At 45.9% G+C, this 27,000-nt stretch overlaps 1 protein-coding gene across 1 annotated transcript in view; it reads left to right on the forward strand.

Annotated features, from left to right (window-relative positions):
- Positions 1-27,000, forward strand: part of MYH13 (myosin heavy chain 13) — a 55,919-nt gene that overhangs the window by 16,951 nt on the left and 11,968 nt on the right. Inside the window, exons 11-29 of the mRNA XM_012805938.1 lie at positions 542-660; positions 1,388-1,537; positions 1,657-1,827; positions 2,615-2,924; positions 5,335-5,408; positions 5,497-5,584; positions 10,462-10,579; positions 11,366-11,489; positions 12,044-12,180; positions 13,883-14,138; positions 15,913-16,155; positions 17,872-18,048; positions 19,202-19,347; positions 19,459-19,549; positions 20,659-21,048; positions 22,824-22,950; positions 23,038-23,156; positions 25,431-25,627; positions 26,327-26,510. Of these exons, the coding sequence (XP_012661392.1) occupies positions 542-660; positions 1,388-1,537; positions 1,657-1,827; positions 2,615-2,924; positions 5,335-5,408; positions 5,497-5,584; positions 10,462-10,579; positions 11,366-11,489; positions 12,044-12,180; positions 13,883-14,138; positions 15,913-16,155; positions 17,872-18,048; positions 19,202-19,347; positions 19,459-19,549; positions 20,659-21,048; positions 22,824-22,950; positions 23,038-23,156; positions 25,431-25,627; positions 26,327-26,510 (3,221 nt within the window). The remainder of the gene's footprint in view (positions 1-541; positions 661-1,387; positions 1,538-1,656; positions 1,828-2,614; positions 2,925-5,334; positions 5,409-5,496; positions 5,585-10,461; positions 10,580-11,365; positions 11,490-12,043; positions 12,181-13,882; positions 14,139-15,912; positions 16,156-17,871; positions 18,049-19,201; positions 19,348-19,458; positions 19,550-20,658; positions 21,049-22,823; positions 22,951-23,037; positions 23,157-25,430; positions 25,628-26,326; positions 26,511-27,000) is intronic.

The raw sequence follows: 27,000 nt of genomic DNA on the forward strand, positions 1-27,000 counted from the left end.
TCTTTTGAGGGAAGGGGGAATGGGTGGAGGGAGGGGGATTCGAGGGTTCACTTCTGTGGTTTATCTTACAAGGGTACAAGTGAATCTTTCTATGAGTAGAATATGAACGTTTTAACACAATAACTAAGAAAATGACATGAAGGCTATGTTAACCAGTTTGATGGAAGTGTTTCAGATTGTGCATGAAAACACCACACTGTACCCCAGAAGTGCATTTATGTACACAGTTACCATTCAATAAAAAAAAGAAGAAATTAATATCTTTTTATGCAATTGAAATAGTGGTAGGTCAAGATCAACCAAGAAACTTACCATTGTTAAAGGTTATTATACCTAGAGGCAAATTGGAAGTTCTTGAGAACCATAAGCCCCTGAACTATAGGACTGAAGCTTTATTTGGACAAGCCCCAGCCTGGCACACCATAGGAAAACATGAAAACATTTTAAAAGCTAAATTATAAAAAATATTTCTAGGAGGTGCCATGGCTTGAGTGGACACTTAAACTGTTTTTACGTGATGCCATTTCTCCTTTTCCTTCAGTGGCTGACAAAGCCGGATACCTCATGGGTCTGAATTCTGCAGAGATGCTGAAAGGCCTGTGCTGTCCGAGGGTGAAGGTTGGGAATGAATATGTCACTAAAGGGCAGAATGTCCAGCAGGTAATGGGGACACTTCAGTCCAGTTAATTGAGGTATTTTGCAATTGTGTTCATCCATTATCTTACATTTCTTTTGGTTGCTGGTATCAGAAATGCCTGTGAAACTGGCTTCAACATTAAGGAGGAATTCATTTTAGTCCTTATGGTTAAATCAAGGAATGCAAATCAAAGGTTGGACACCATGGAGACCTGGAACCAGGCAATAAAGAGCCCTCTGAGCCCAGCAGCCTCCCTCCAGCCCCCTCTCTGGGCCTCATGGGCTGTTGTCTCTCTCCTCTGTTGTGTCCTTGCTAGGCAGATAATCTTTCTCCACCTCTCCTGCCCATGGCCACCCCATAACTCCCAAGTTGATGTTTCTGTTTCCTCCTCACCCTGAGACTGAAACCAGTGTCTTTGGATCCCAATTCCAGATTCTCAGGAAGGCACTCCCGTTAACCCAGCCCAGATCAAGTTCATCTCTGGTCTGATTAAGGGTAGCCAGGGGCCGGAGTCATGTGTTATAACAACAGATGTTAGAAAAATGTCTTTCTGAATGAGAGAGTTCTCAAAAAAAGGGGAACATCGTGAGCTGGGGCACACACCTCAAGAAATATTTAATATTATGTTGAACTATATCAAATGGCCAATTTATCAACTGCTTTTGACCTTCAGATGACAACTTCCTATTTCAACTTGATGCAGCCATAAAAACATGCATGAGAGAGTTGACTGGGTGATCTGTCTTCAAGGTGACCAACTCGGTGGGTGCTCTGGCCAAAGCCATCTACGAGAAGATGTTCCTGTGGATGGTCACCCGCATCAACCAGCAGCTGGACACCAAGCAGCCCAGGCAGTACTTCATCGGGGTCTTGGACATTGCTGGCTTTGAGATCTTTGATGTGAGTTGTTTGGGTAAATGACTGGCAGGAAAAGACCCTTCTGCTTTGTTGCCTGCTTTGCTGACTCACCAGTATAGTTTCCAAACTCACTCAAACTCTTTTGTATCTGAAACACCCAGTTCAACAGCCTGGAGCAGCTGTGCATCAACTTCACCAACGAGAAACTGCAACAGTTTTTCAACCACCACATGTTTGTGCTGGAGCAGGAGGAGTACAAGAAGGAAGGCATCGAGTGGGAGTTCATTGACTTCGGCATGGACCTGGCCGCCTGCATCGAGCTCATCGAGAAGGTAGAGAAATGCTGCTCCCCAGGGGCAGGTTGAGATCCTCACCCTGTTGCTCTGACAACTCTCTGCTAATATATTAGTGCTCCTAAGGCTATGCCCCCAGGCTGTGAGCCTTCACGAAGATAACTGCATCCCCTCGTGCTCTGAGGGTGAGTGCCCAAAATCTGTTAACACCTAAGGATGTGCATGAGCAGTTATAATCCAAGGGCTCAATTATCCCCCAAATGTGAGTGGAACCCAGCAAGGGCTGTGGCATTTCTCACCTAGTCAACTTGCCCTAGTCAAAGGAGAAGGGGTCATGGAACAGTCTGGTTCTTGGAAGGATGTTACTATGAAAACAGGAGGTAACATTAACTTTTTAGAAAGGAATTCCCATGACCTTTTGAGCACAGTTCATTTCAGAATAAATATATCTGCTTATGGTGGTTACTGAAAAATCCACACATTATTGTTAAGAAATATTCATATTGCTTTATGGCTATGTATGTAACTTTACTTTTTTGGTAAATCTAGTGCTAAAAGTGAGCTATAGTTTATATATAATTTTACATAATTTTATTCCATGTTCTTATGCTCAAAACATGTTAATTAAGCACATATTATATATCTAGCACTGTTCTGTCAGCTACCAAAAAGAGCAAGAACCTTGTTCTCACAGAGCTTTCATTTCAGTGTTTCTAGTACCCAAATGAGAGTCCCCCCAAAATTCTTTTATGGCTTCTCCCAAAAAGAGAGTTTTTGGTAAGTACTATGAGATGCGAAGGCAGCATCTCTGTTATCCTCTCTACAGCCTATGGGCATCTTCTCCATCCTGGAGGAGGAGTGCATGTTCCCCAAGGCCACAGACACCTCCTTCAAGAACAAGCTGTATGACCAGCATCTTGGGAAGTCCAACAACTTCCAGAAACCCAAGCCTGCCAAAGGCAAGGCCGAGGCCCACTTCTCACTGGTGCACTATGCTGGCACCGTGGACTACAACATTACTGGCTGGCTTGACAAGAATAAGGACCCCCTGAACGAGACTGTGGTCGGGCTGTACCAGAAGTCTTCCCTGAAGCTGCTCTCCTTCCTTTTTTCCAACTATGCTGGTGCAGAAACAGGTAAAATTTTTATCATTTTTTTTTCTTGCAACTTTCTGTATAAGTGCTCATATCCCATCTCAGAGATGCTCATGAAGTGCCAGTTGTTGAACACAGCTACAGATTGAACTTGACACATTGTGTCTCTTCGATCTCCATTTTCTTTATCCCTTGCCTCCTCCTTAAGAGATGTGGTGGTAAATAGAATTCTAAGAGGAGAACACGGCCAATGTCACATCGTCAAAAAGTTTTTAATTGAGATATAATTCACATGTGGTAAAATCCATCCTTTAAAAAATGTAGTGGTTTTTGGTATAGTCACAATTTTGTGCAGCTATCACCACCATCTAATTCGAGAACGTTTTTATCACCCTTGTAGCCCATGAGTCACCCCTCCCCATTCCCACCCCTTCCCTCTGACAAGCACTAGTTCACCTACTTTCTCTCTCAAGGGCTTTGCCAATTCTGGACATTTTGTATAAAGTGGATTATACACTATATGATCTTGTGAGTCTGGTTCTTTTACTCACGCCAGTGTTTTCAAGCTCTGTCCATGATGCAGTGTGTATCAGGACTTCATTCTTTCTATAGACAAATAACATGCTGTGGTCTGAATAAGTCACATTTTTTTTCAACCAGTTTTAAGTTGATGGGCATTTGGGTTGTCTCCGTTTTTTGGCTGTTGTGAATAGGGCCACTATGAATATGTGTATACAGGTTCTGTGTGGACGTACGGAACTCTGGCAATTCTCTTGGTTACCTACAGTACCTAGGAGTGAAATTACTAGGTCATATGAAAATTATGTTAAATTTTCTGAGGAACTACTTAACTCTTTTCAAAAGTGACCATGCAAGCCAGTATCACTCTGTACAGTTGCCAATGTGTACATTTTTTGAATAGTTGTCAAATTGAGTCTTTAAATGATGTGCTATTTTAAATGCATCCATTCAATACATTAATGCTTTTCATTTGAAAATATATGCAATATAATCACTTGTTTGGTAATTAGATAATTTTTTAAAATTAATATCTTGTGTATTCTGGGCAGAGGAATGCAGTACATGGGCACAAGGGTCAACTCAGATGAAGAAAATCATTTTCTTTAAATCTGATCACTATGGTTAGATTTGTCCATAGTGATCTTTGTAACTGTACCCCATAAACTCACTTAGAGATAAGACCAAGACTTTAACATTACAGACCTACGTGGGTATAAATCTGGGGAGGCTTTCCTGCCTCTCCTCTTCTAACCCAAATACACATTTGTGCTTACCCCTGAGAACAAGCAGGGTGAGGGGAGAGGAATAGGAGGGAAAGTGAGACATGACGTTGTCCCCAAGGCTGAGTCTTGATTAGGTATTAGAGGCTATGTCTGAAATTGATCCATTAAGGAAAAGTAGAGCAAACACTAGTATAGTCCAGGGAAGGGAAGAGGAGAGGAGAGAGAGGGGAGAGCGAAGGAGAAGTCAATTGGCAGGATCTCACCTGCTGTGCACAATGTGAGGGTGTTCAGCACGCCTCCTGGGTAAAGGGCTCCGCTACAACCTCAACTTTACCTTAGAAATGAAAACAATGGGCTCGGCGCCTATAGCTCAACCGGCTAAGGCGCCAGCCATGTACACCTAAGGTGGCGGGTTCGAATCCCCAGCCTGGACCCGCCAAACAACAATGACGGCTGCAACCAAAAAATGGCCGGGCGTTGTGGCGGGCGCCTGTGGTCCCAGCTACTTGGGAGGCTGAGGCAGGAGACTCACTTGAGCCCAGGGGTTGGAGGTTGCTGTGAGCTGTGATGCCACAGCACTCTACCCAGGGGGACAGCTTGAGGCTCTGTCTCCAAAAAAAAAAAAAAAAAAGAAATGAAAACAATGTAACCTCCACATTTGTAGCCTCATATCAATCTGAAATTTAAAAAAAGGAAAAAGTAGACCAAATATCACTGACTCCGGACTAAGATGGCAAATTGGATTGTTTCTTTTAGAAAAGAAAAAAAAATCAACTTGTGGAATATTCTTGAGAAAATACAATTTTATAACTTCCAGTTACCTCCCATTAAAGTAACAAACAGGGGGTCAAGAATAAAAGGACACAAACTCATAAAAGAAATCACAGTTATTAAGAGGAAGGTCTCAGTGTTACAAATTATTCAGCTTGATTTTAGGTCTGATTTCTAAAGGAAAAGACTCTCCTTTCCTCTTGAGAGTCTAAGTCACATCCCACCTACATCCCACCACTTCCCATTCCTGTAGTAATGAGGGTGAGGTCCCCAGAGCTGGGTAGTTTGGATTCATGTTAAAAACAGACGATCAAACAAAACCTCAGGTGTCTTACATGAAATGGAAACCTGAGCTCCCACTTCAGGGCTTGGAAGCAGTTGTTTGGGAAGCCCATGCTGTGTCCCCTGGGCTGCATCTGACACGTGTCTGTCTCCAGGTGACACCGGGGGAAGCAAGAAGGGCGGCAAGAAGAAGGGCTCCTCCTTCCAGACTGTGTCCGCCGTGTTCCGGGTGCGTGTTCTGGCAGCTTCCACACTCAGCTTTTTCCTTCTCAGTCAGTGGCATTCGCTCAATGTGTTTGTTTTGGTTTGTGTCCCAGGAAAACTTAAACAAGCTGATGACCAACCTGAGGAGCACGCACCCTCACTTTGTGCGGTGTCTGATTCCCAACGAGACCAAGACTCCTGGTGAGCAGTTATTCCCACAGGACGTCCTGAGACGATGCAAACTTCTGTGGGTGTGCACGTGGAAAGGGTCATTGTGTCTATCACTTCTTACTCTTGTCCAGACTTAGCAAGTACAAATACCAGCTGTACCCAACACAAAAATATGCTACATGTTTGAGGTGATGGGTGTCCCAGTTACTCAGACACAATCAAAATACCACTTGTACCCACCAAATACATACAACTCTTGCTTCTCTACAAATTAAAAATAAGAAAAAAAAAAGATGCTATGGTAAGTTCCACATATAGATAAACACTGAAAAATTTCTTTTTTTCTTTTCTTTTTTTTTTTTTTTAGAGACAGAGTCTCACTTTATCGCCCTCAGTAGAGTGCCATGGCATCACACAGCTCACAGCAACCTCCAACTCCTGGGCTTAGGCAAGTCTTTTGCCTCAGCCTCCCAAGTGGCTGGGATGACAGGCGTCGGCCACAATGCCTGGCTATTTTTTTGTTGCAGTTGGTCTGGGGCCGGGTTTGAACCCGCCACCCTCAGTATGTGGGGCTAGCACCCTACCCAACTGAGCCACAGGCACCACCCTGAAAAATTTCTCAGTATTAAGTATGATCCATGCAGTATGTGGAATATAATTACATTAATAAAGTATCCATTATTTATCTGAAATTCAAATTCAACTGAATATCTCATATTTTATCTGGCCCCCCTACAGTGAAATCATACCCCAATCTTGTGTATGTGTGCGTAGACTCATCAGCTCCATTGTCTTCATGAGACTCTCAAAGGACTCCGCTGGCCCTCTTTGCCCCAAAGGGGCACTTTGGGTTCTCATAATGAAACAGCCCCAATAGCAACTGCCTTTTTTGAGTCCATACTGAATAGTGGTCACTTTTTTAAATTATCTATAATCTTTGCAACAATTCTCTGCAAGATATGTTCAATGGTCTCCACTGTAGTACAGAGACAACTGAGGCCCATATAGAGAGCACCAGGCAGTCAAGGAGACCTTTAACTGTCACCTGCTCCTGATGTACAGATATTCTTGGAGTATGGCTGTTTTTCAGGATCATTTGTCACAAAGAAGAAAATAAACTGTCCGTGGAGCTGTGGCTATGGAATAGCTCCCGCACCGCCAGAGGTGGGCCTCCCAGCTTGTGCTCACGCATCCTGCCTCTGCAGCTTTACAAGTGAACAGAGGTGTAGGCTGTCAAGAAAATAAACCCCAGCTCCACCTGCTACTCACCCAAACCAACCACTTCAGCTCCTTCTGCATTAGCTTTCTTGTCTATAAAACAAGGATTAAAAAATGGCATTTCATTTACTATTTACTTCCTTAATACGTTCCTATAAAACGGTTGCTCACTTTCTAAATAAGAACTCACGTTCCCCACCTTGGCTGGTGGTTGTGAGAATTAAAAGAGCACTTTGAAGTAAAGCATTTAAAACAGGGCTGGGCACACGTGACACCCAGTAGCTGTTGGATGTCAGTTATTGTTGTTATTGTTGTTATTATTACTTGGAATCAGAAACTTTAACTTCCCAATAACCTAGTCTCTTATAAGTTAGTGGGATTACATCTTCCATGGAAGTTGGATTCAAACATGTGGAAGTTGGGTTCAAACATTTAAAGTCATTTCTGATACGTATGGTTTGGGTCAGGCTGTACCTCCTCCAGGTCAGCCAGCTTCTCCTCCAGGGTTGGAGAAGAGTAGCTTCTTTGGCTAAGCATCTAATGAAATTATTGGCAATTGTTGGCTTGAATGTAGTTGCAGGGAAAAATCAGTTATCATTGTTGTTCTCGCTGAACACATTTGCTGAACCAATATGCATGTGGCCTGACTCCTGTTTAAGCAAAAGGTCTGCAATTATCAGAGGGCAGGAGGGTGGATTGAACCTTCATAGGTTCCCGTGGTGCCCTAGAAGCCCACTGGTTGGTCATCCACTGGTTTATTTTTCTTTTGGAAGGTAAATCAAGGTGAAATCTCTGTCCTCTTCTTTTTCTTTGACTTCTCCTTTGCTCTAGCACCTACCTCTCTGTTTTCCTTCCCATTTCTGGGAATATATCATCACAGGGATACAGAAGGCCAGGTGACACCTAAGCAAAGTGTGACCTCTTCATTTTCTAGAAGACTAGAGACTGTAAGACTAGAGACTAGCGCCTCACCCTGGAGCACCCAGAACTGGCACTGAAAGTCAAAGTCCGCAATCAAACCTCAACCCCCTTCCCTGCCCTCAGACGCCAGCAGTGCTGGCTCCATGCTCTCCCCCAGCCTCCAGGTCTTTCTGAGCACAGGGTCTCTGCTTGGCTGCTGTGGTGGGAGCCCCTATTCTACCACTCTCCTCTTGTGGCAAGCCTGGGTACTTCTGAATGTGTGCTGGGGGCTGTCCAAAGGCTCACTCACTGCTGTTTTGAAATGTAGGTTTTATTACTCTTTGGTTTTGGTGAGGCCAACAAACCAGGTTACAACTGCTATTGAAAAGATAGTCATGCATGGTGGCACCTGTAGCTCAGTGGGTGGGGCACCAGCCACATATACCCAGGGTGGTGGGTTCGAACCCCACCTGGGTCTACTAAACAATAATGACAACTGCAACAAAAAAGTAGCTGGGCACCTGAACCCCCAGCTACTCAGGAGGCTGAGGCAAGAGAATTGCTTAAGCCTAAGAGTTAGAGGTGCCACAGAGGCACTCTACCAGGGCTGACATAGTGAGACTCTGTCTAAAAAAAAAAAGATAATCACTTGTAATGCCCAAGAGGATGGCACCTGCTCTAGAGGGCCACGTTGGGGAGCAGAAAGGCTGGCCCAGGGGGTCAGGGGAGTTCAGGAGATTATAGGTCACAGCCTTCCTTGGAAAGGAATGGGGATGGGGGCCTCAGACCAAGCAGGTGCAGGAGAAGCAATTTTGAATAGTTTTGGCACCTTCAGGAGTATCCTGAGTTGTCTGGGACCTGGCACCAGGCTGACCTGGGCAGGAAAATATTGGCCCAGAGTGTGAGAGTCTGTGAGAGCTGATAAAAGTGGAGGTGTGGGTGGGGCAGTGAGAGCTTTGGGGTGGTTGTTTGCACAGGAAAGGCACGCTTGCAGGGGAGTCTTTTGCTGTCTCTTAGAATTGGCTATTCCTGGGAGAGGCGGCCTGTTCTGGTCAGCAAGTCCCTAAGATATGAAAGCTTCATAATATACAGCTGTCCATGAAGACTCAGATGGCTAGAGAAAGGAATGGATGGAAGTGATCAACCAGGGGAGGAACAAGGCAAAAAATTGTTCAGTGGTCATGGCCTGAGAAGGAAGTCCAGGGAACTTTCTAGAAGTTTTGCACATTGGTACAAAGGCAAAAGAGGACTATTTTCATGGAGAACATGACAGCCTGGGTTGGGAAAAAGGACACTGAGTGAGCCCTAAGATAATTCAACTCAGAATCTCTTTTTTGTTTGTTTGTTTATTTGTTTTTTTGAGTCAGTCTCACTCTGTCGCCCTGGATAAAGTGCCACGGCATTATCATAGCTCACAGCAACCTCAAACTCTTGGGCTCAAGTGGTCCTCCTGCCTCAGCCTCCCCAGTAGCTGAAATATCCACCATGATGCCCAACAAGCTTTTTTATTTTTAGTAGAGATGGAGTCTTGCTCTTGCTCAAGCTGGTCTCAAGCTCCTCAGCCTCCCAGAGTGCTAGGATTACAGGCATTAGCCACCACCCCTGCCTCATGTCAGAATTCTGAGTCTGCACAACTAGAGGGCCTAGGAGGGAAGAAAGTCCTGACTTAGCTCTGCTACTGCCTGGCAAAGCCCTCCACATCTCTGGGCCTCAGACTCCCCTAGAGCCCTGACATCTCATGGGGTGTGCAGATTGGCAAGCAGTGAAGCAGTTCTGGTTCCCCCATCATGAAATGATGGTCTTTATTTCTCTGGCTCTGAAAAAGTTAGTTGTCCTAAAATTATGCCTTTTCTTCTTGTTCCCGGCTCTTTTGGAGATGGAGGCCTCAGCCCAGTCTTTAACCAGGCCTGGCCTCACCAAACCACAACAGGAACATGTACCCGCTGGGCTCTGGCTCTGTGTCAGGAGCTATTTTAATGTCTTTACTCATCTTAACTTTAGCTTACTCAAATCCTCATAACAGCCCTATGAAGTAGATACTACAGCTTGAATCTCTCTTATCCGAAATGCTTGGGGTCAGAAATGTTTTGAATTTTAAATTTCTTTGCATTTTAGAATATTCACATATACTTAATATCTTAGGGATGAGACTCACATCTAAACAGAAAATTCATTTATCTTTTATACGCCTCTTCTACCTATCACCTGAAGGTAATTTTGTATAATAATGTATATTTTTTGAAACAGAGTCTCACTATGTCACCCTGGATAGAGTGCTGTGGCATCACAGCTCATAGCAACCTCAAACTCTTGGACTTAAGCAATTCTCTTGCCTCAGCCTCCTAAGTAGTTGGGACTACAGGCAGCCACCACAAAGCCAGGCTATTTTTTTGTTGTATTGTCGTTGTTTAGCTGGTCCAGGCCGGGTTTGAACCCACCAGCCTGAGTGTATGTGGTGGGCTTCTTAGCCACTGAGCTACAGGCACCAAGCCAATATTTTGTTTGCTTATGCAAACAAGTTTAGACTTCATTTTGACCACAACCCATCACATGAGGTCAGGTATGGGATTTTTCAGTGATGTCATTTTGGCACTCAAAAAGTTTCAGATTTTGTTTCTACTGTGGAACAGATAGGCAGGCCCAGCTTCTGGGGTCCCCTCCACCTTGGAGCTGGGACTGACTCTTCCTACTGAGGTCTGGGAGTATTGGAGAGTCTCATGGTGCCTGGGACCATCAAAAGCAAATGATGAAAAAGCTATAGGCACAAGGGTGGGACATTGTTTCCCCAGGTGTCATGGATCACTACTTGGTCATGCACCAGCTGCGCTGTAACGGGGTCCTTGAGGGCATCCGGATTTGCAGGAAAGGCTTCCCCAGCCGGATCCTCTATGCTGACTTCAAACAGCGGTATGTTCTCTCTCTTGTCTGCCCTTCCCTCCTGTGAGGGCATCAAATGCACTCCTTGGGCTGGGTGTCTGGTGAGCTCACAGCCTCCCAGGGTTTCTATGGACCTCATTTCTTGCTGGGAGGATGATCTCGTGTCCACATGAAGTGATGGGCCGGTCCCAAGTGTTTCCAAGGACAAGGTCCTGACTCTAGGATCAGATGTCTCAACCTATTACGCACTATGGACATTTGGGGCAACTTCATCCTTTATTTTGGGGGCTGCCCTGTGCAGTGTAGGATTTTACCAACATCCCTGGCCTCTTCCCAGAGACTCGGGTAGTAAACCACACCCCTCTGTGCCAAGCTGTGACAGCACTGTCTCTAAACACTGTTGACTCACCCCTAGTTGAGACAGGCAGATCTAGAGCAACTCTGTCTTCCCAGCCATCATCTGGGCCCACAAGTCCAGGTCTTGTCCAGGGTGAAGGAGAGGAGAGGACCCTCCAGAGGTAGGAGACCTGAGGTCTCAAGTCACAGTTGATTTCAAGGTTCTCTTAAACTGGATAAGAACCATTTCCTCTGAAAGAAAAATTCCAGCTGTGTTCCTAGCTTGGGCTTCCTTCCTTCATGCTTCTCCCCATCCTTGCCTAAAATCAACCCCCAGCTATTCCTGTCTCTCTGACCACTATACAATATCCTACTTCCACCTATGACTAGAGCAAGAGAACATTCTAGAAGGCCTGGTCTCAGGCACAGGGCCTTTCTGGGTGTTATATTCATTCAGGAAACCTTATCATCTCCCCTCAGGTACCGAATCCTCAATGCCAGTGCCATCCCAGAAGGGCAGTTCATTGATAGCAAAAATGCTTCTGAGAAGCTCCTGAACTCCATCGATGTGGACCGGGAACAGTTCAAGTTTGGCCACACCAAGGTGAGAACAGGTGCAGTTGGGACTCCCCAGGTAACCTGCAGCCTGGGCTGCTTGTTAGGTGGTTAGAAAAAGGATCTCTCTGCACCTGGCCACCCTTGTCCAGCAGCCTAGGGAAAGGGGTCTCTGTGTCTAAGCACAGTGCGCTCTTCCTGGGCTGGTTTGTCAGTGGTGAGGAGCGTAGAGAATACAGAGCCCCACCATGGAGCAACAGAAGAATACGGTGGGGAGGAGAGTGAGGCAGACACATCTGGGAATCTCTCTTAATCTGGCTACAGCTGTACTCTGTGGTTATCAGCTGTCTTTTCTCCATATATAGGAGCTCAGTCAGAACCAGTTTGTGTGGGTTGGTGGGACCTGGCACAGACTTTAGGACTGGGACCCTGCCCAGGAGGGGCCACGGCAGAGACCAGAGCCACTGAGAAGCAAGTCATGGGAGTTGGATTACTGCTGGTTCCCACCTGGCACTGCCAGTGTGTGAGGCGGGAACAGGGCCTGAGGGCCAGGTGGGACACCTGCTGAAGATAGAGCTGGGGCCCATCTCTCTTTTAATGCAGGTATTTTTTAAAGCTGGGCTCCTGGGGCTTTTGGAAGAGATGAGAGATGAGAAGCTGGTGACACTGATGACACGCACACAGGCCTTGTGCAGGGGCTACCTGATGCGGGTGGAGTTCAAGAAGATGATGGAGAGGAGGTGAAGCAGACCCTTCCTCCACCCCATCCCAGCCCCTCCCCCACTCAGCAGCTATGGTCGCTTCCTGCTGTTAGTCTGGGGATATCTATGTGGGGTTCCTTCTGTCATTTAGTCATCCATTTAACCAACATCTGATGAGGTTGGGACACAGAGATGAGCCCTGCCACGAAGGAGCTCCTGGTGGGAGGCAGACATGTGCATGGCTAGTTTTAATGCCTGTGCCAAGAACAGCATTAGAATTATATTCTAATGGGGGACTGGCAAGAATAAGCCCCCCGCCTGGTTGGGGACTGCTGTTGGTATGAAGGGATCCGCAAGAAGAAAGCCCTTTCTAAAAGACCTTTGTGTGACCTAATAAAGGATGGCCTGGCGGGGGAGAGGAGGTGGCAGTTATTGGAGCAAATGCAGGGCAAGAAGCAGGCAGTGGAGGTCCCCACACGTCACCTTCAGAAGCCCAGACCGCATTCTCTGGTTGATGGGGGCTGAGGAAGGTGAGTGCAGGGATGAGCGATTGAATCACTCCAGCTACTAGGAGGAAGGTGAACATAGGGTACGAGAGAGAGAACAAGACTACACTGTGACAGATGGCAGACGTCCAAATAGGAAGTGACAAGGATCTGAATTAAAGCATAGTCAATGGGTGAGAGGAGGGCATAGATTGAGGAGAGTTTAAGAGTCTTATTCTCTCAATAATTCATGAGAAGGAATAGCAGCATTGATGACTGCTTATGTGTGGAGACTTTGGAAAGAGGGGGATTTGGGTGGGAGCCCCTGCTCCCTGACCCGCTGGTCTGCTGTGCAGCTCTAATGTTTGTGCCATAAAGGCCATCAGTGTGTATCAGTCAGGAATAACTCCCAGGCATCCAGCTTGGCTAAAGAAACGGAAACCAGCCAGACAGAGACGAACAGCAGCCCAGCAAGGGCAAGAGAAGTGAGTTTTCAGGCGCTGGTGAGCTAGGTGGACACAAAGCTGTGGTGGGGAGGGGAGGAGAGATGATGTGAGTGACCCTGGGGGCTCCTGGGGTGTAGGCAGTGGTCGGAATGGGGATGATAGATCAACCCTATTAGAGCAAGAGACTGGGAGATAACCAAGGACATGTCTTGAGTTTCCATCAGCACCTCAGCAGGAAGAGTGAGCCCCTGTGGTAAAATAAAATGCAACAGGAGAAATGGAGTCAAAGGTAAAGGCAGTTTCCAAAAGGCAAGAGTTGAGCCAGTCATGGTGGCTCGTCTCTGTAGCCCCAACTACTCAGGAGGCAGGAGGATCACTTGAGTCCAGGAGTTTGAGGATGTAGTGAGCTGCAATTGTGCCACTGCACTTCAGCCTGGGTGACAGAGACTTTATATCTAAAAAATAAAAAATACCAGGTGAGAGTTGATGAAAAAGCCAAATGTGGGAGAAAAGCCCAAACTCAGTAGGAGTGAAAGATACTCATTGTGTTGGTCGTTAGGAGGCCACTTCTGCCGTCAGATGGAGCATCTCAGCAGGGTGGCAGAGGGGCAGCCAGGTGACGACCCCATGTCCTCTCTTGCCACCCGACCTCATTTGCAGACTTGCTCTAGAGCCTCGGACCTGCAATGCTTAGCTGAGTCGCCCTCCCCCTAGCCAGGAAGAATGAAGGTCCTGGGGTCCATAGGGAATGGGGGTGGTGGGGAGATGTCCTGCTGTGGTTTGCTAATTCGAGTCCTAACGGATGTGCAGGGACTCCATCTTCTGCATCCAGTACAACATCCGCTCTTTTATGAACGTCAAGCACTGGCCTTGGATGAATCTGTTCTTCAAAATCAAGCCCCTCCTAAAGAGTGCAGAGGCTGAGAAGGAGATGGCCACCATGAAGGAAGACTTCGAGAGGGCCAAGGAAGAGCTGGCCAGATCTGAGGCCCGCCGGAAGGAGCTGGAGGAGAAAATGGTCTCCCTGCTGCAGGAAAAGAATGACCTTCAGTTGCAGGTCCAGTCTGTAAGTACCTCCTACCCGAGAATGCAAAAATACAAACTCTGGAGGACAGAAAAGGAGGAGGAAGAAAGAACCTTGAGGGCTTCAGCCGGTGTCTGTCTATTCAAGAGACAGTGATGCCACCCAGTGGTAATATCGAGTATTGCGGCGCTGTCCTGCAAATGAGAGGACGGGTGCCCTACCTTAGCCAGAGAAGTGGTGCTCAAAACATTTCTTCAGTGTGAATCCGTGCTCTTTCTGAACTTTCCCTGTCTCCCACAGTGCAGTTAGATATATTTTGGTGTATGAGGATATGCATGTCTCATCATAATTAAAATCTGCCATGAATGTACCAGGCCTTCTGAAAGTCTTATCAATAAAAATAATTCATTAAAATTAAATAAGAAAATTTGAAGTAGAAAGAGTAATTGTCTATAAATGGTTTACAATAATGTGATTATAATCAAAAAGTATTTTAAAGATATGTAATTTTTATCAAAGAAATAAAAAATATGAAACTGTACAGAGTGCAACACTCTGGCGGGGTAATTGTCACATTTCATAGAGTTAAGGCATTTATACTTTTCCCTTTTTAATAAACCCTCAAATGTTTTTACCTGTGGCTTTATGTATAGAACATTTTCTACTTTCCTTTTCATCTTCCCAGGCAGTGTAGGACAATTATTAAGAGCCCCTCTCCAAGCTTTGTGGATAAGAGAAGAAATGTTGAGACCAGATAACTGGGTTTATATCCCAGATTCTCCACTTGGTAGTAACAAGTTACTAATCCTTCTGGCACCTCAGTTTTCTCATCTGTAAAATGGGCACAGGAATAGCACTCACATCATATGGTTGTTGAAGAATCAGAGAGGTTAACACATGTAAAGTGTCTAGCCCAGTGTTTTTCAACTTTTTAATTTCACAGCACACTTGAACATGTACTGAAACTTCCATGGCACATTTAAATTATGCTGATCAAAGAAAGAGTAAAAAGACGATATACTTACTGTGCTTTGAACTTTTTTCAAAAATAATTGATGTTCTTTAAAAACTTTTGTGGCACACCTAAGATCCTCTCATGGCATACCAGTGTGCCACAGCACACAGGTTGAAAATTGCTGCTCTCACCCATATCTCAGGTTTATAGATGTTCCACTTACATTAGCACTTGCTCTTGCCAGTGTCTTTCCATCCATTACCCTGCAATGTGTGTCCAGTTCTTAAAATACTTTTTTAAGGGAGGGTATAAGCCAGATTTAGTTTAAAAACAGAATAAGCTAATCTTGGTCTATGAAAGAGACTCAATACAGCAGTCTTCTGGTCCACACACTTTGCAATCACTGATTCTAGTGTATGTATTTTTAATTTTCTGTTTCATGGCTCATGGAGCTAAGAAGACATAGGCAGCACTTTTGTGTTGAAAGTCAAAAGGTAGTAATTTTTAAAAATATGAGTCAGCTTCAGATCCCCCAGTAAATGGGTCCATTTTTCAGATGGCGGTGACAGAAAGAGTGAGATAGCCAGATGTACAAATTTGGCAAATTTCTAGAGGCTTTGTTCTTTGAACTTGTAATTCCATGAACTCTTTCATCTGAAATTATTTTAAGTGAGTTTCTGTTAAATGAATGAAAAAGAATATAAGGGTGGTATGTAAATGCGTGTACATGGGTGCACATGTGTGTGTTCATGAATCATTTCTCAACTTAGGTCTATGGAATGGGATTCTAGAGAGTAAGGCCTTTTCCTTCTAAGGTTTTCCAAGAGGCTGATCAAACTTACAATGATCTGGTTCTTTCAGGAAACAGAAAATCTCATGGACGCTGAGGAACGATGTGAAGGACTCATCAAAAGCAAGATCTTACTGGAAGCAAAAGTCAAGGAGCTGACTGAGAGATTGGAGGAAGAGGAAGAAACTAATTCTGATCTAGTTGCCAAAAAAAGGAATCTGGAGGATAAATGCTCCTCTCTCAAAAGAGACATCGATGACCTGGAGCTGACCCTGACAAAAGTCGAAAAGGAGAAGCATGCCACAGAGAACAAGGTGGGTGCCCCAAGAGATCCCCCCAGTCTCTTGGCCAATTCTCACTCTCCCTGTGTAAGGAGAGGGAAGGCAGAGGCAGGAGGCTCCCCTCCCCTGCAGGGCCTGCAAATGAGAGGCAGGAACCAAGGAGAATGCAGTCAGGTCCCCTGCGTTCTGCCCCTGCCCTGGTCTCTCGCCCACAGGCTCCTCTCAGTCCTCCCTGGTTGTCCCACAAACTTCTAGCATTTTTCTTGAGAGGAAGGACTGTTTGATATTCCTCTTTGTTTCTCATAGCCCAGGGATAGCGACAGACATGCCTAAAGGGGGCAGGCAGGTAATGAAGAAGGCAGAAAATTGGGTCCACCAAAGATTACCAGGGAGGTGGGGGTATAGGGACCCTCATACATTTTCAGCAAGGTATAGACTGATATAGTCATCAGGACAGTTGTTTGAATTCAGTTGGTAAAATTAAGAATCCAGAGACTCTTTGACCCAGCTTCTGGATGTATAGAACAAGGAATTCTCCCATCAGTCCATAAGGGGATGTGTACAAGGATCTTTGTAGCTCCATGGCTTTGGGGGAGGGCTGGAGACAGTATTTAGGGTCCACCACTGGGGAAATGGAGAGGCGAAATGTGTTAGGCACACAGCACGGAGCACCACGCAACCGTTAGGTACAGCAGGGTTGTGTATACTGGGCAACAAAGATGAACGTTAAAGGCCTGGCACAGCATGTATAACACTCATACAGCATGACAGCATTCATGTAGATAAAAGCCACATGAGCACAACACAAAAACATACATTTAGCAAAAATATGCAGAAACACATGACATGATTCATGCCCTCATGGTTGCCCATGAGGTGGAGTAAGGGATGAGGACTGCCATATATAAGGTGACAATGGCGGTTGACACTCAGAGGCAGTCTTGGATAGACAACTGGCAGTAATAGAAAGAGACACTATGGAGGGGTGGGGACTGTGGCAAACTGCAGAGCACTTGCCCTGTCCACAAATGGAACTAAGACTCAGTTCTAGTCAACTACTGTCACATGGGAATATGACCCCAGCATTACCAGAACTCCTGGTTTTCCATGAGAAGCCAGAAATCCAGATTTTTTGTGAACTCTCATTTTTTCCAGTGTTGATAACATTTCAAAACCTGTAAACAACTTTATGAACTCAAGGAGATATATCTGTGGCCAGATTCAGCCCACAGGTCAGGAGGTAGTAACCTCTGCTCTGGAAGGCTGCTATAGATGGAAGGAGATTCCAAGTCCGGTGCTCTCATCCTGCTTCTTGACAACACAGCACACCCATTCTGGATTTTCTCATCTGGCACCTAATGCCTTCCCTTCCCCTTCTGCCTCATTTTAACCCTGAATCAGCCAACCCAGTAAGCAAATTTCCACAGATGTACTATGCGTGAATATAGATTGATGTGTTACTCTTCAGAAGTAGCATTTTAACTGTGTCCTTTCCTGCAAAATTCATAGAATGCCCTCTTTAAAAGGATAATCCCAATGGGAGATTTGAGACACTGTGATAGACACTGAGGAACATAAAGAATTGAGAAGTGTTGTCCATTCTGGGATATAAAAATGCAGTAGCCAAAAAAGAAAAAAAAAGTAAAGGAAAAAGGAAGGAAAAGAAAAAGAAAAGAAGCAATAGCTTTTGTTGTTGGAACCTTCTGGTTTAATTGTTTCTGTATTAAATTGGTGTTAATATTCTCCCAGGTAAAAAATCTTTCTGAAGAAATGACAGCACTTGAAGAAAACATTTCCAAATTGACCAAAGAAAAGAAATCTCTCCAGGAAGCCCATCAGCAAACACTGGACGATCTTCAAGTTGAAGAAGATAAAGTCAATGGTCTAATCAAAATCAATACCAAGCTGGAACAGCAGACAGATGATGTGAGCATATTTTGCTACTAAGCTCCAGCACTTATTACTTGGGAAAGAGTAGTTCAGAGAGGGTCTCATTAGGATGCAGGGAATCAGAATCCCAGAGTTCAGATCTCAGCCCTACTCTGCCCCTGAACAAGTCTGGGAAATAGAGGAAGCCTCAGTTTCTCTCTTGTGAGATGGGAGTATGAGTAGCTCCATCTCAGAGAGTTTCCATGGAAAGCCCAGCGGGTAGAAAGTTTTCAGTAAAACATTAGCTGCTAATGTTATCATTACTGTCATTAGTCTTAGCATCCACTTGAAGTCATTTAAGTTTCAAAACCTCCAATCCTAATATGCAAAAACGCATATGCAAAATCACTGGTAAAATTAAGAATCCAGATACTCTTTGACCCAGCAATTCTCCTCCTGAATGTATAGACCAAGGAATCCTCTCACAAGTCCATATGGAGATCTGTCCAGGGACGTCTGTAGCTCCGCTGCTTGTAGGGGAGGGCTGGAGGCAGTATCTAATCCTGTTCTTGCATTATTTTCGACAGTTCCATTCCTGGCCATGAAAATGACTATGTCCCCTCACTGTTGTTCTTGATGTAAGAGCCAGGCTTGAAGTTTTCAGGTTTTATTCATTATTGTGGCTAGACCTCTTCTAGATTAATTTTTTCTGAGACCAGAGTAGGTGTGCCTCTCCTCTACATCCCCTTTTCCTGAACCCACAAAGTTCATGCACATGCACATGTACACACATGTGCACACGTGTGCACACATGAGAATTTCTTGTCTCAATCTACCCATGGTTGCATAGTGCAAGGAGGAAGAACATGATGGTTGCAACCTGGGCCTTCACTATGCTGTGCATAGAAGCTCCATTTGTCCCAGTCTGTGTAAGGCCATGCACCAGACTTCTGCAGGACACAGGACCTGGCCCAAGTGGGGATGGCCGAGCGAGGCACTAGCAGTTGTCTGGGGATCCAGCCCCCTGGGGAAGCCTTACCGGAAAAGAGAAGAGAGGAGAGAGAAGGACAAGACTTGCTTCCTGCTAGAGCCAGAGGCTTGCAGCCACACCCTATGGGAGTCTCAGGAAGCCACCTGCCATATGTGTGGCTGAAAGGGGCAGGCTCGTTTTCCCAGTAAGGCCTCAACCTTTTCCCTTCTGCCTTCTCAGCTGGAGGGCTGCTTAGAGCAGGAGAAGAAACTAAGGGCAGACCTGGAGAGAGTGAAGAGGAAGCTGGAAGGAGAGCTGAAAATGTCCCAGGAGGCCGTTATGGATCTAGAAAATGACAAGCAGCAAGTGGAAGAGAAATTGAAGAAGTAGGTGTTTCATTTTCTACCTCTGTGTCTAAGGCCAAAAGTCAACTTCCCCCCAAATTACAAGGCTTATGTTTCATGTTCTTTTTGTCTTATTTTTCAATCTGTTTGCAGGAAGGAGTTTGAAATTAGTCAGCTACAAACCAAAATCGATGATGAACAAGTTCACAGTTTGCAGCTGCAAAAGAAGATTAAAGAACTGCAGGTAAAGGTGTCAGAACCTTCCTAGTCACAACTGTCCCTCTGCAAGTGTCGCTCTGTGCACTTTCCCCCTTGTCTCTCGAGCTTGTTTGTCCCTTCCTCCTGTCAGGGCTGGATAGAATGTTGTCTTTTCCTTTATTTATTTATTTTTTTTTTTTGAAATTGATCTTTTAATTTTCTGAGTCACACATAAACACATTTCCCGGAAAAGACTCAAAACACTACCAGAAAATCTAAATATTATGGATAAGGGTGCTTTGACCACCATCCCTGAGTCTAGCACCCTCCCGTCTGCTCAGAAGTGGCTGCCAGTTTCAGCTGAACACGATTCCTTCTGGATCTCTCATTGCATATTTATGTGTACATTTAAGATCCAAAGAAAATAAATAACATACACATCTATGCAAAGCATTCTTCTTGTTTCTTTGTCCTGTTAGCATAAATGTTGCCATAGTGAGAGCATCAGTCCGCACCTTGCTCCTTTTGTTTGCTGCATGCTCTGCTGTGGTGTCCGCAGCAGACTCAGACAGGAGTCCGCCTGCTTCATAGTCTTCAAGAGCACGTGCCCATCACAATCGACTACAGCAACTGCCCCAATCCTTTTGGCACCAGACAATACTTCCATGGACAAAGGAGGGGTAGTGGTTTCAGGATGATTCAAGCACGTCACACCTCGACCTCAGATCACCAGATGCTAGGTTCTCATAAGGAGTGTGCAGCCTGGATCCTTCACACTCACACTTTACAATAAGGTTCCTGCTCCTGTGAGACTCTAGTGCCACTACTGATATGACAGGAGGAAGGGCTTAGGCCATGTGAGCAAAAGGGAGTGGCTGTAAATAGTGATGAAGCTTCCCTCCTCACCTCCTGCTGTGCAGCCTGATTCCTAACAGTCCAGACTGGTATTGGTCTGTAGTCTGGGGGTTGAAGACTGTAGGATCAGACTATTCCCCTATTAATGGACACTTAAGTGGTTTCTAAGTTCTTTCCACCAACTCAATGCTATGACATACTTTTTCCTCTGTGCTGCCTACCTCATCACCCAGCCCCTCCTCAAGTGGGCTGCCTCCCACCACACCCACAGCAATGTCCCTAATCCAGTGACCCTTTCAGGCCCGCACAGAGGAGCTGGAGGAGGAAATTGAAGCAGAACACACATTCAGAGCCAAGATTGAGAAGCAGCGCTCAGACCTGGCCAGGGAGCTGGAGGAGATCAGTGAGCGGCTGGAGGAAGCCAGTGGGGCCACGTCTGTGCAGATTGAGATGAATAAGAAGCGAGAGGCTGAGTTCCAGAAACTGCGCCGGGACCTGGAGGAGGCCACCCTGCAGCATGAAGCCACAGCGGCCACCCTGAGGAAGAAGCATGCAGACAGTGTGGCTGAGCTCGGGGAGCAGATTGACAACCTGCAGCGGGTCAAACAGAAGCTGGAGAAGGAGAAGAGTGAGCTGAAGATGGAGATCGATGACATGGCCAGCAACATCGAGACTATCTCTAAGTCCAAGGTACTGAACCATCCTCCTGCTCTTGGCAGATTCAGGGCAGCCATATTCTGTTTGCAATGCCCCCCAACCTCTGCGCCTCCCCAGACTGCCTGGGGCCCATGTAGATGATTTGTCAGGTTCGCAGTAAACCCTCCTCTGCTCTAGCCTCAAAGCAAAGCTTCCTGAGAAACAAACTGACTGCCTGCTCCCAGGTTTCAGCTGCTCTCCTGGCAGGGCACTCTCAGCTGCACTCAGGCTATCCCACGGAGGGTTCCCCAGAAGATCAGAGTGCCTGTTGAGAAAGGGGAGGGGGGTGTGGGTCAGGGGATTCGGGTGGTCTCTGTGGGGCCTCCAGTTGTCCCTGCTCAGGGTCTGCATTCGCTCTGTCTGCATTTTCTCCTAATTTCTCCCTTTCCCCCGGACTGCAGTGCCTGGGTCCGGCTGGTCACTCCTTTCTCTTTCTTTCCTGTTTCCTCATTTTTTTTTTTTCTCTTTCTCCCTTTCTTGATTGTTTTTATTTTCCTCTAAGAAGCTGGATCTGTCTGCATTCTTTCTCTCCCCTCTTTTCTGCCTCCCCCTTTCTCCCTCCCTCCCCTTATTCCTTTCTCTCCCTCTTCTCTCTCATTTCTCTCTCTCTTTCTTTCTCTCCCTCCCTTTCCTTCCCTCCTCTTCTTCCCTCCCCTTTTCCCCTTCTCTCCCTCTTCTCCTCTCTCTCTCTCCCTCTCTCTGCTTCCCTCCTTTCTCCCCCCTTCCTCTCTCCCTGGCTCTCTCCTTATTTCTCTCCTTCCCTTCCTCTCTCCTTTCTCTCTTCCCCTGCCACCCTCCCCTCTGTTTCCTTCCTCCCTCCATATCTTCCCTCCCTCTCTCCCTCTTTCACTGTTTCCCCCTCTTCTGAGCCCGGCTAGGTTGCAGGGTTGCCTGGACCAGAAGAACCTCCAGCATCCCCCAGAAGCTGTGCCTATAACCACCCTCCTTACAACCTCACTGCATCCAGAATCCCTTTATGTTCTCTCTTCTCAATTTTCAAATCCAAGGGGAAGAGCATGTCATATTTTATGTCTTTATGCTTTGTCAGTTGTGTCCTTTGATTTTTCTCCCCATGAGTGGCCATCCCTTTGAACTGCACCTCCCTTGATCCTATCATGTTTCTATTTTATCTTCTGAAAGAGACCCTGGGCCCAATCAGGACCTCCTTGGAATCAATATCCCACATCTTCTGCTGCCATCTTGTACCTCCCAGTCTAAGGAAAACTACATGCTCACATTTCATTTTCTATGTTATGGAAGGTGAGGAAGAGGGAGAGGTCTACTACATACATAAGATTTCTGACCAAATTTCACAAAAATACAAGCCATCTAGAGGCTGAGACGGTGAGTCTCTCCACGCCAGCTCCACCATAGAGAACCTTTTGTATTATTGAATAAAACGCTCAACACTGTCCTCAGAACACACTGCTTGCAAATAGTATTCACACAGCAACTGAATTAATTATGTCACAGGAGGGTCCCAGGGTTCCTTTCAGTGGTATCTTCTCAAAGATTTGTTTGCAAATCATTCAATACTTACGTACCAAGAGCTGATATTCCAAGCTATTGGCATTGAGCAACAATTGCATATTTATTTTAAAAAAGCAAATCCAAAATAATTACAATTTTTTAAACCAGTCTCTATATGGTCTGTATTTTTGTTTTTATTTTTATTTTACCAGGCAAGAAGATAAACTATCAAACTTTCCAGTTCAGTACTGACACTAGGAATTCATTTCCCCATTCACATTGACTTTTGTATTTTAAAGAGTAACATAGAAAGAATGTGCCGGACTGTGGAAGACCAATTCAATGAAGTCAAAGCCAAAGACGACCAACAGACACAGCTAATCCATGATCTGAACATGCAGAAAGCAAGACTGCAGACCCAAAATGGTGAGAACGGGCATCGCTTAGGGGGCTGGCTGGGGCACGGGAGAGGGCAGCCAGCCACATTGAAGTGGAGACCCCCTCTATTTGTAGGTGAGCTGAGCCACCAAGTTGAAGAGAAGGAGTCTCTGATTTCACAGCTCACCAAAAACAAGCAGGCCGTTACCCAGCAGCTGGAGGAGGTTAAGAGGCAATTGGAAGAAGAGACCAAGGTAAGAGGCCTCTTTGGGGGATAGCAGAGTCGGACAGAACCCGAGAAGCCAGGCAGTCTCTCATGACCGCCTCACCCACAGAGCTGGCAGGATACAGTGTTGTGTCAAGTCTGAAGCTTCTCCTCTTTGCCTTGTAGCATCGTAGAAACCTGGTTTTAAGATCAAGGACGTTGACGCTGGATCCCCTTCCTTAAGTCTAGAAAAGCCCTACCAGGGTGCTCCATCTCCTGGGCTCCTCTCCCCCACAGGGTGGTCTGATAAACTATCCCCTTTATGGCATCACTTTAACCATTCTGCCCAGCGACTCATCCCGGCCACTTGAAGTGCCCCTTCTTCCTTTGTTATTGCTCTTGGTGTGTCACCTCCTGTAACACTTGATTTTAAGTCCCCCCTTTCCAAAACTGCATGGTTTGGGAATACCTTTGGGACATTTGCATAAACATGATCATCATCTTGGCCAGGTGTGGTGCCTCACACCTGTAATCCTAGTACTCTGAGAGGCCAAGGCAGGAGGATCCCTTGAACTCAGGAGTTCAAGACCAGCCTAAGTAAGAGCGAGACCTCCATTGCTACTAAAAATAGGAAAACTGGCTGGGCATTGTGGGTGCCTGTAGTCCCAGCTACTTGAGAGACTGAAGCAGGATGATTGCTTGATCCCAGGAGTTTGAGGTTGCTGTGAGCTATGATGACAGCACTGCACTCTAGCCTGGGCAACAGAAGGAGATCCTATGTCAAAAACAAAAAATCACCTTGTTCTTGACTTCAACATCTAGATATTTATATTTATAATACATATCTCCCCATTGATCTGTAAGCTCCTGGAGGGCAAGAATAACTTTTCCCCACTGTGCATACTATGGGTATAGTAGCACACAGTAGGTACAGTGCCCAGTAGAACAGTATACACAGGAGGTGCTTAGTAAATGCTGCCCATGTGTGCTCAGCATTATCCAGGTGTATAAACTTTGCGGTTTCCATGTGCTGGATAAGACTTTAACAGCATGGTCTTTTGGCATTTTCCCAAGCTCCGTCTTTCTCTTCTGAAAAGCAACAGGTGCCCTAGTTGTCTCTCACCTTTCTATTCCACGGTAGGGGTCTTTTTTTGGTGGACTAGAGGTGGGGGGAGTGTCAAGAACCAGCACCTGAACAAGCAATGAGAAAGTCCACTACAGGGAGTGAGGCTGTCCTTTGGTCAGGACACAGAAACAGCTGAGTTTTCCTTCTAGGGAAAAGTTTTGTTATTCATTTGCATTATTAAAAAATGAAAATGCACAAATTACAGCACTGAGTCCACAGAACTCTGCCTTTGTTGGTGGAACCACAGGGTGTTTTTGTGACCATTAAAATCAGAGCTGAACGGTTGCCCTGTCCAGATGGGAGTGAGTGAGTGACAGAGGTCTCTCAGCAAGTCCTCTTAGCTTGGGAACTGGAGATAGAGGTGTGGCAACAGTTCATCTCACATCAGTGGTCCCCAGTGTAGGGACACAGCCCACTGGTGACACCAAAAGATGCCTGGTCATAGTACCCCATACCATTGCATCAAGTAGCAAGAAAATCATTCTCTTTTTGACTCTGATTATATCAGAGAAGAGGTCTCAACTTGGATCGCACCTCCCTAGCATTTGCTTATTTATCTTATTAAAAAATAGAGGATTGGCCGCAGGCACAGAGCCACGGTGGACCACAGTGCCCAGCTAAACAGTGGTGCCATTGTTTATTTCTCTTGCATTTATTCTATGACTACCTTCTGTTTATGGCGAATGTCAGTGGTGTTCCCTTTACTGTCCTATGACAGCTCACTTTTTTATTAAATACATTTCAATGTAATTAAGACATCAACTCAAAAAAAATTAAGACAGATGATATGCTAATATGGCAAAATTTTCACAGGCAGGATGGGATTGATTCAAGTTAGGGAAAATCTATTTAAATAAAATATCTGGCTCTGTGCTCATAGCACAGTGGTTACAGTGCCAGCCACATACACCAAGGCTAGCAGGTTTGAACCCAGCCCGGGCCTGCTAAACAACAATGACAACTACAACAACAACAAAAATAGCCAGGTGTTGTGGTGGGTGCCTGTAGTCCCAGCTACTTGGGAGGCTGAGGCAAGAGAATCCCTTAAGCCCAAGAGTCTGAGGTTGCTGTGAGCTATGGTGCCACAGCACTCTACTGAGGGCCACATAGTGAGACTCTGTCTCAAAAAATAAAAAAAACCCTGAATCTGGAAAAGAGTCAACTGTTTTTGCAATTTGTCATCACTATAATTCCCAGGCCAAGAACGCCCTGGCACATGCCCTGCAGTCCTCCCGCCATGACTGTGACCTGCTGCGGGAACAGTATGAGGAAGAACAGGAAGGCAAAGCTGAGCTGCAGAGGGCGCTGTCCAAGGCCAACAGTGAGGTTGCCCAGTGGAGGACCAAATACGAGACAGACGCCATCCAGCGCACAGAGGAGCTGGAGGAGGCCAAGTATGGACTTAAAGTGGTGGTGCAGGACACAAGCTACGGGCCAGAGATGTCTTCCCACTTGGAGATCCTCTCCCACATTCCTCCTCAGGCTAGCTGGCTTGCTTTCTCTCCTTTTTTCTTCTTTCTTCTTTCTCTCTCCTTCCTTCCTTCCTTCCTTCCTTTCTTCCTTCCTTCCTTCTTTACTCCCTTCCTTCTTTCCTTCCTGAGTGCCTTGGTGTCACAGCCCATAGTAACCTCAAACTCTTGGCCTTAAGCAATTCTCTCACCTCAGCCTCCCAAGTAGCTGGGACTACAGGTGCCTGCCACAATGCCCAGCTACTTTTTGGTTGTAGTTGTCATTGTTGTTTAGCAGGCCCGGGCTGGATTATAACTTGCCAGTTCTGGTGTATGTGGTTGGTGCCCTAGCTGCTAAGCTACAGGCACTGAGCTGCCTTCCTGGTTTCTTAAGCATTCAGATTGTGCACTCTCCTCTCTGGGGGGTCTCCCTATCCCTCCCCCTGGGGAACTGTCCCCTCCACCTGGCTCCTTTCGGGTCTCCTTTTTGCCATCCAGCATTTTGGGATACTTCAAGTCAAATTGTAGGTTTTGGTCCTTATTAAACAGCAATCCCTTCTAGACTGTTTATTTTTCTTCCCACGTGATAGTTACCTTTTGGAACATCCCACTTTTGCCAAGAAAAAAAAAATCTGGTTCTCTTAGGAAAAAGCTGGCCCAGAGGCTCCAGGAAGCAGAGGAAAACACAGAGGCAGCAAACTCCAAGTGCGCTTCCTTAGAGAAGACCAAGCAGAGGCTGCAGGGAGAGGTGGATGATCTGATGCTGGATTTGGAGCGGTCCAACACAGCCTGCGCCTCCCTGGACAAGAAGCAGAGGAACTTCGATAAGGTCCTTCCCCAACTGCTTTCTGGTGATGGTGATGAAGGCAACAGCCTTGTGTTCACACTTGGATGTGGGAGATGTGTGCACATTCCAGGACGGCCTCGGCTAGAGCATCGGTTCCCAGTTTGGGGGATTTAGGGTGTTTCTGTACTTTTGTGACTTTCCCTCCAAAAGGATGTCATTTTCAGATAAAGCTGAAGTATCACAAGAATGGAAAGCAAATATCCAATGTACTCAATACTACTATGAAGTCAGTAGATGATCTAATATGATCTAATACACACCCACATAAGAGAAAAACTCAATTCAATTCAAGCTGGGGGGAGGGGGAATAAGTAATAGGGATGGGGAGGGAAGAGGGGGATTGGTGTGCTCCCACTTAAGGGGCACAATGTAAGGGTATATCGCACACCTTTGGAGTGTAGGCCACAACTACAAGAGGGACTCTACCCAACAAAGGCAAATATTATAATCTAGTTGTTTGTACCCTCACATT

The sequence above is a fragment of the Otolemur garnettii genome, unplaced genomic scaffold (genome assembly GCF_000181295.1).
Source record: "Otolemur garnettii isolate 467f Iridium unplaced genomic scaffold, OtoGar3 scaffold00046, whole genome shotgun sequence".
Taxonomy (NCBI): domain Eukaryota; kingdom Metazoa; phylum Chordata; class Mammalia; order Primates; family Galagidae; genus Otolemur; species Otolemur garnettii.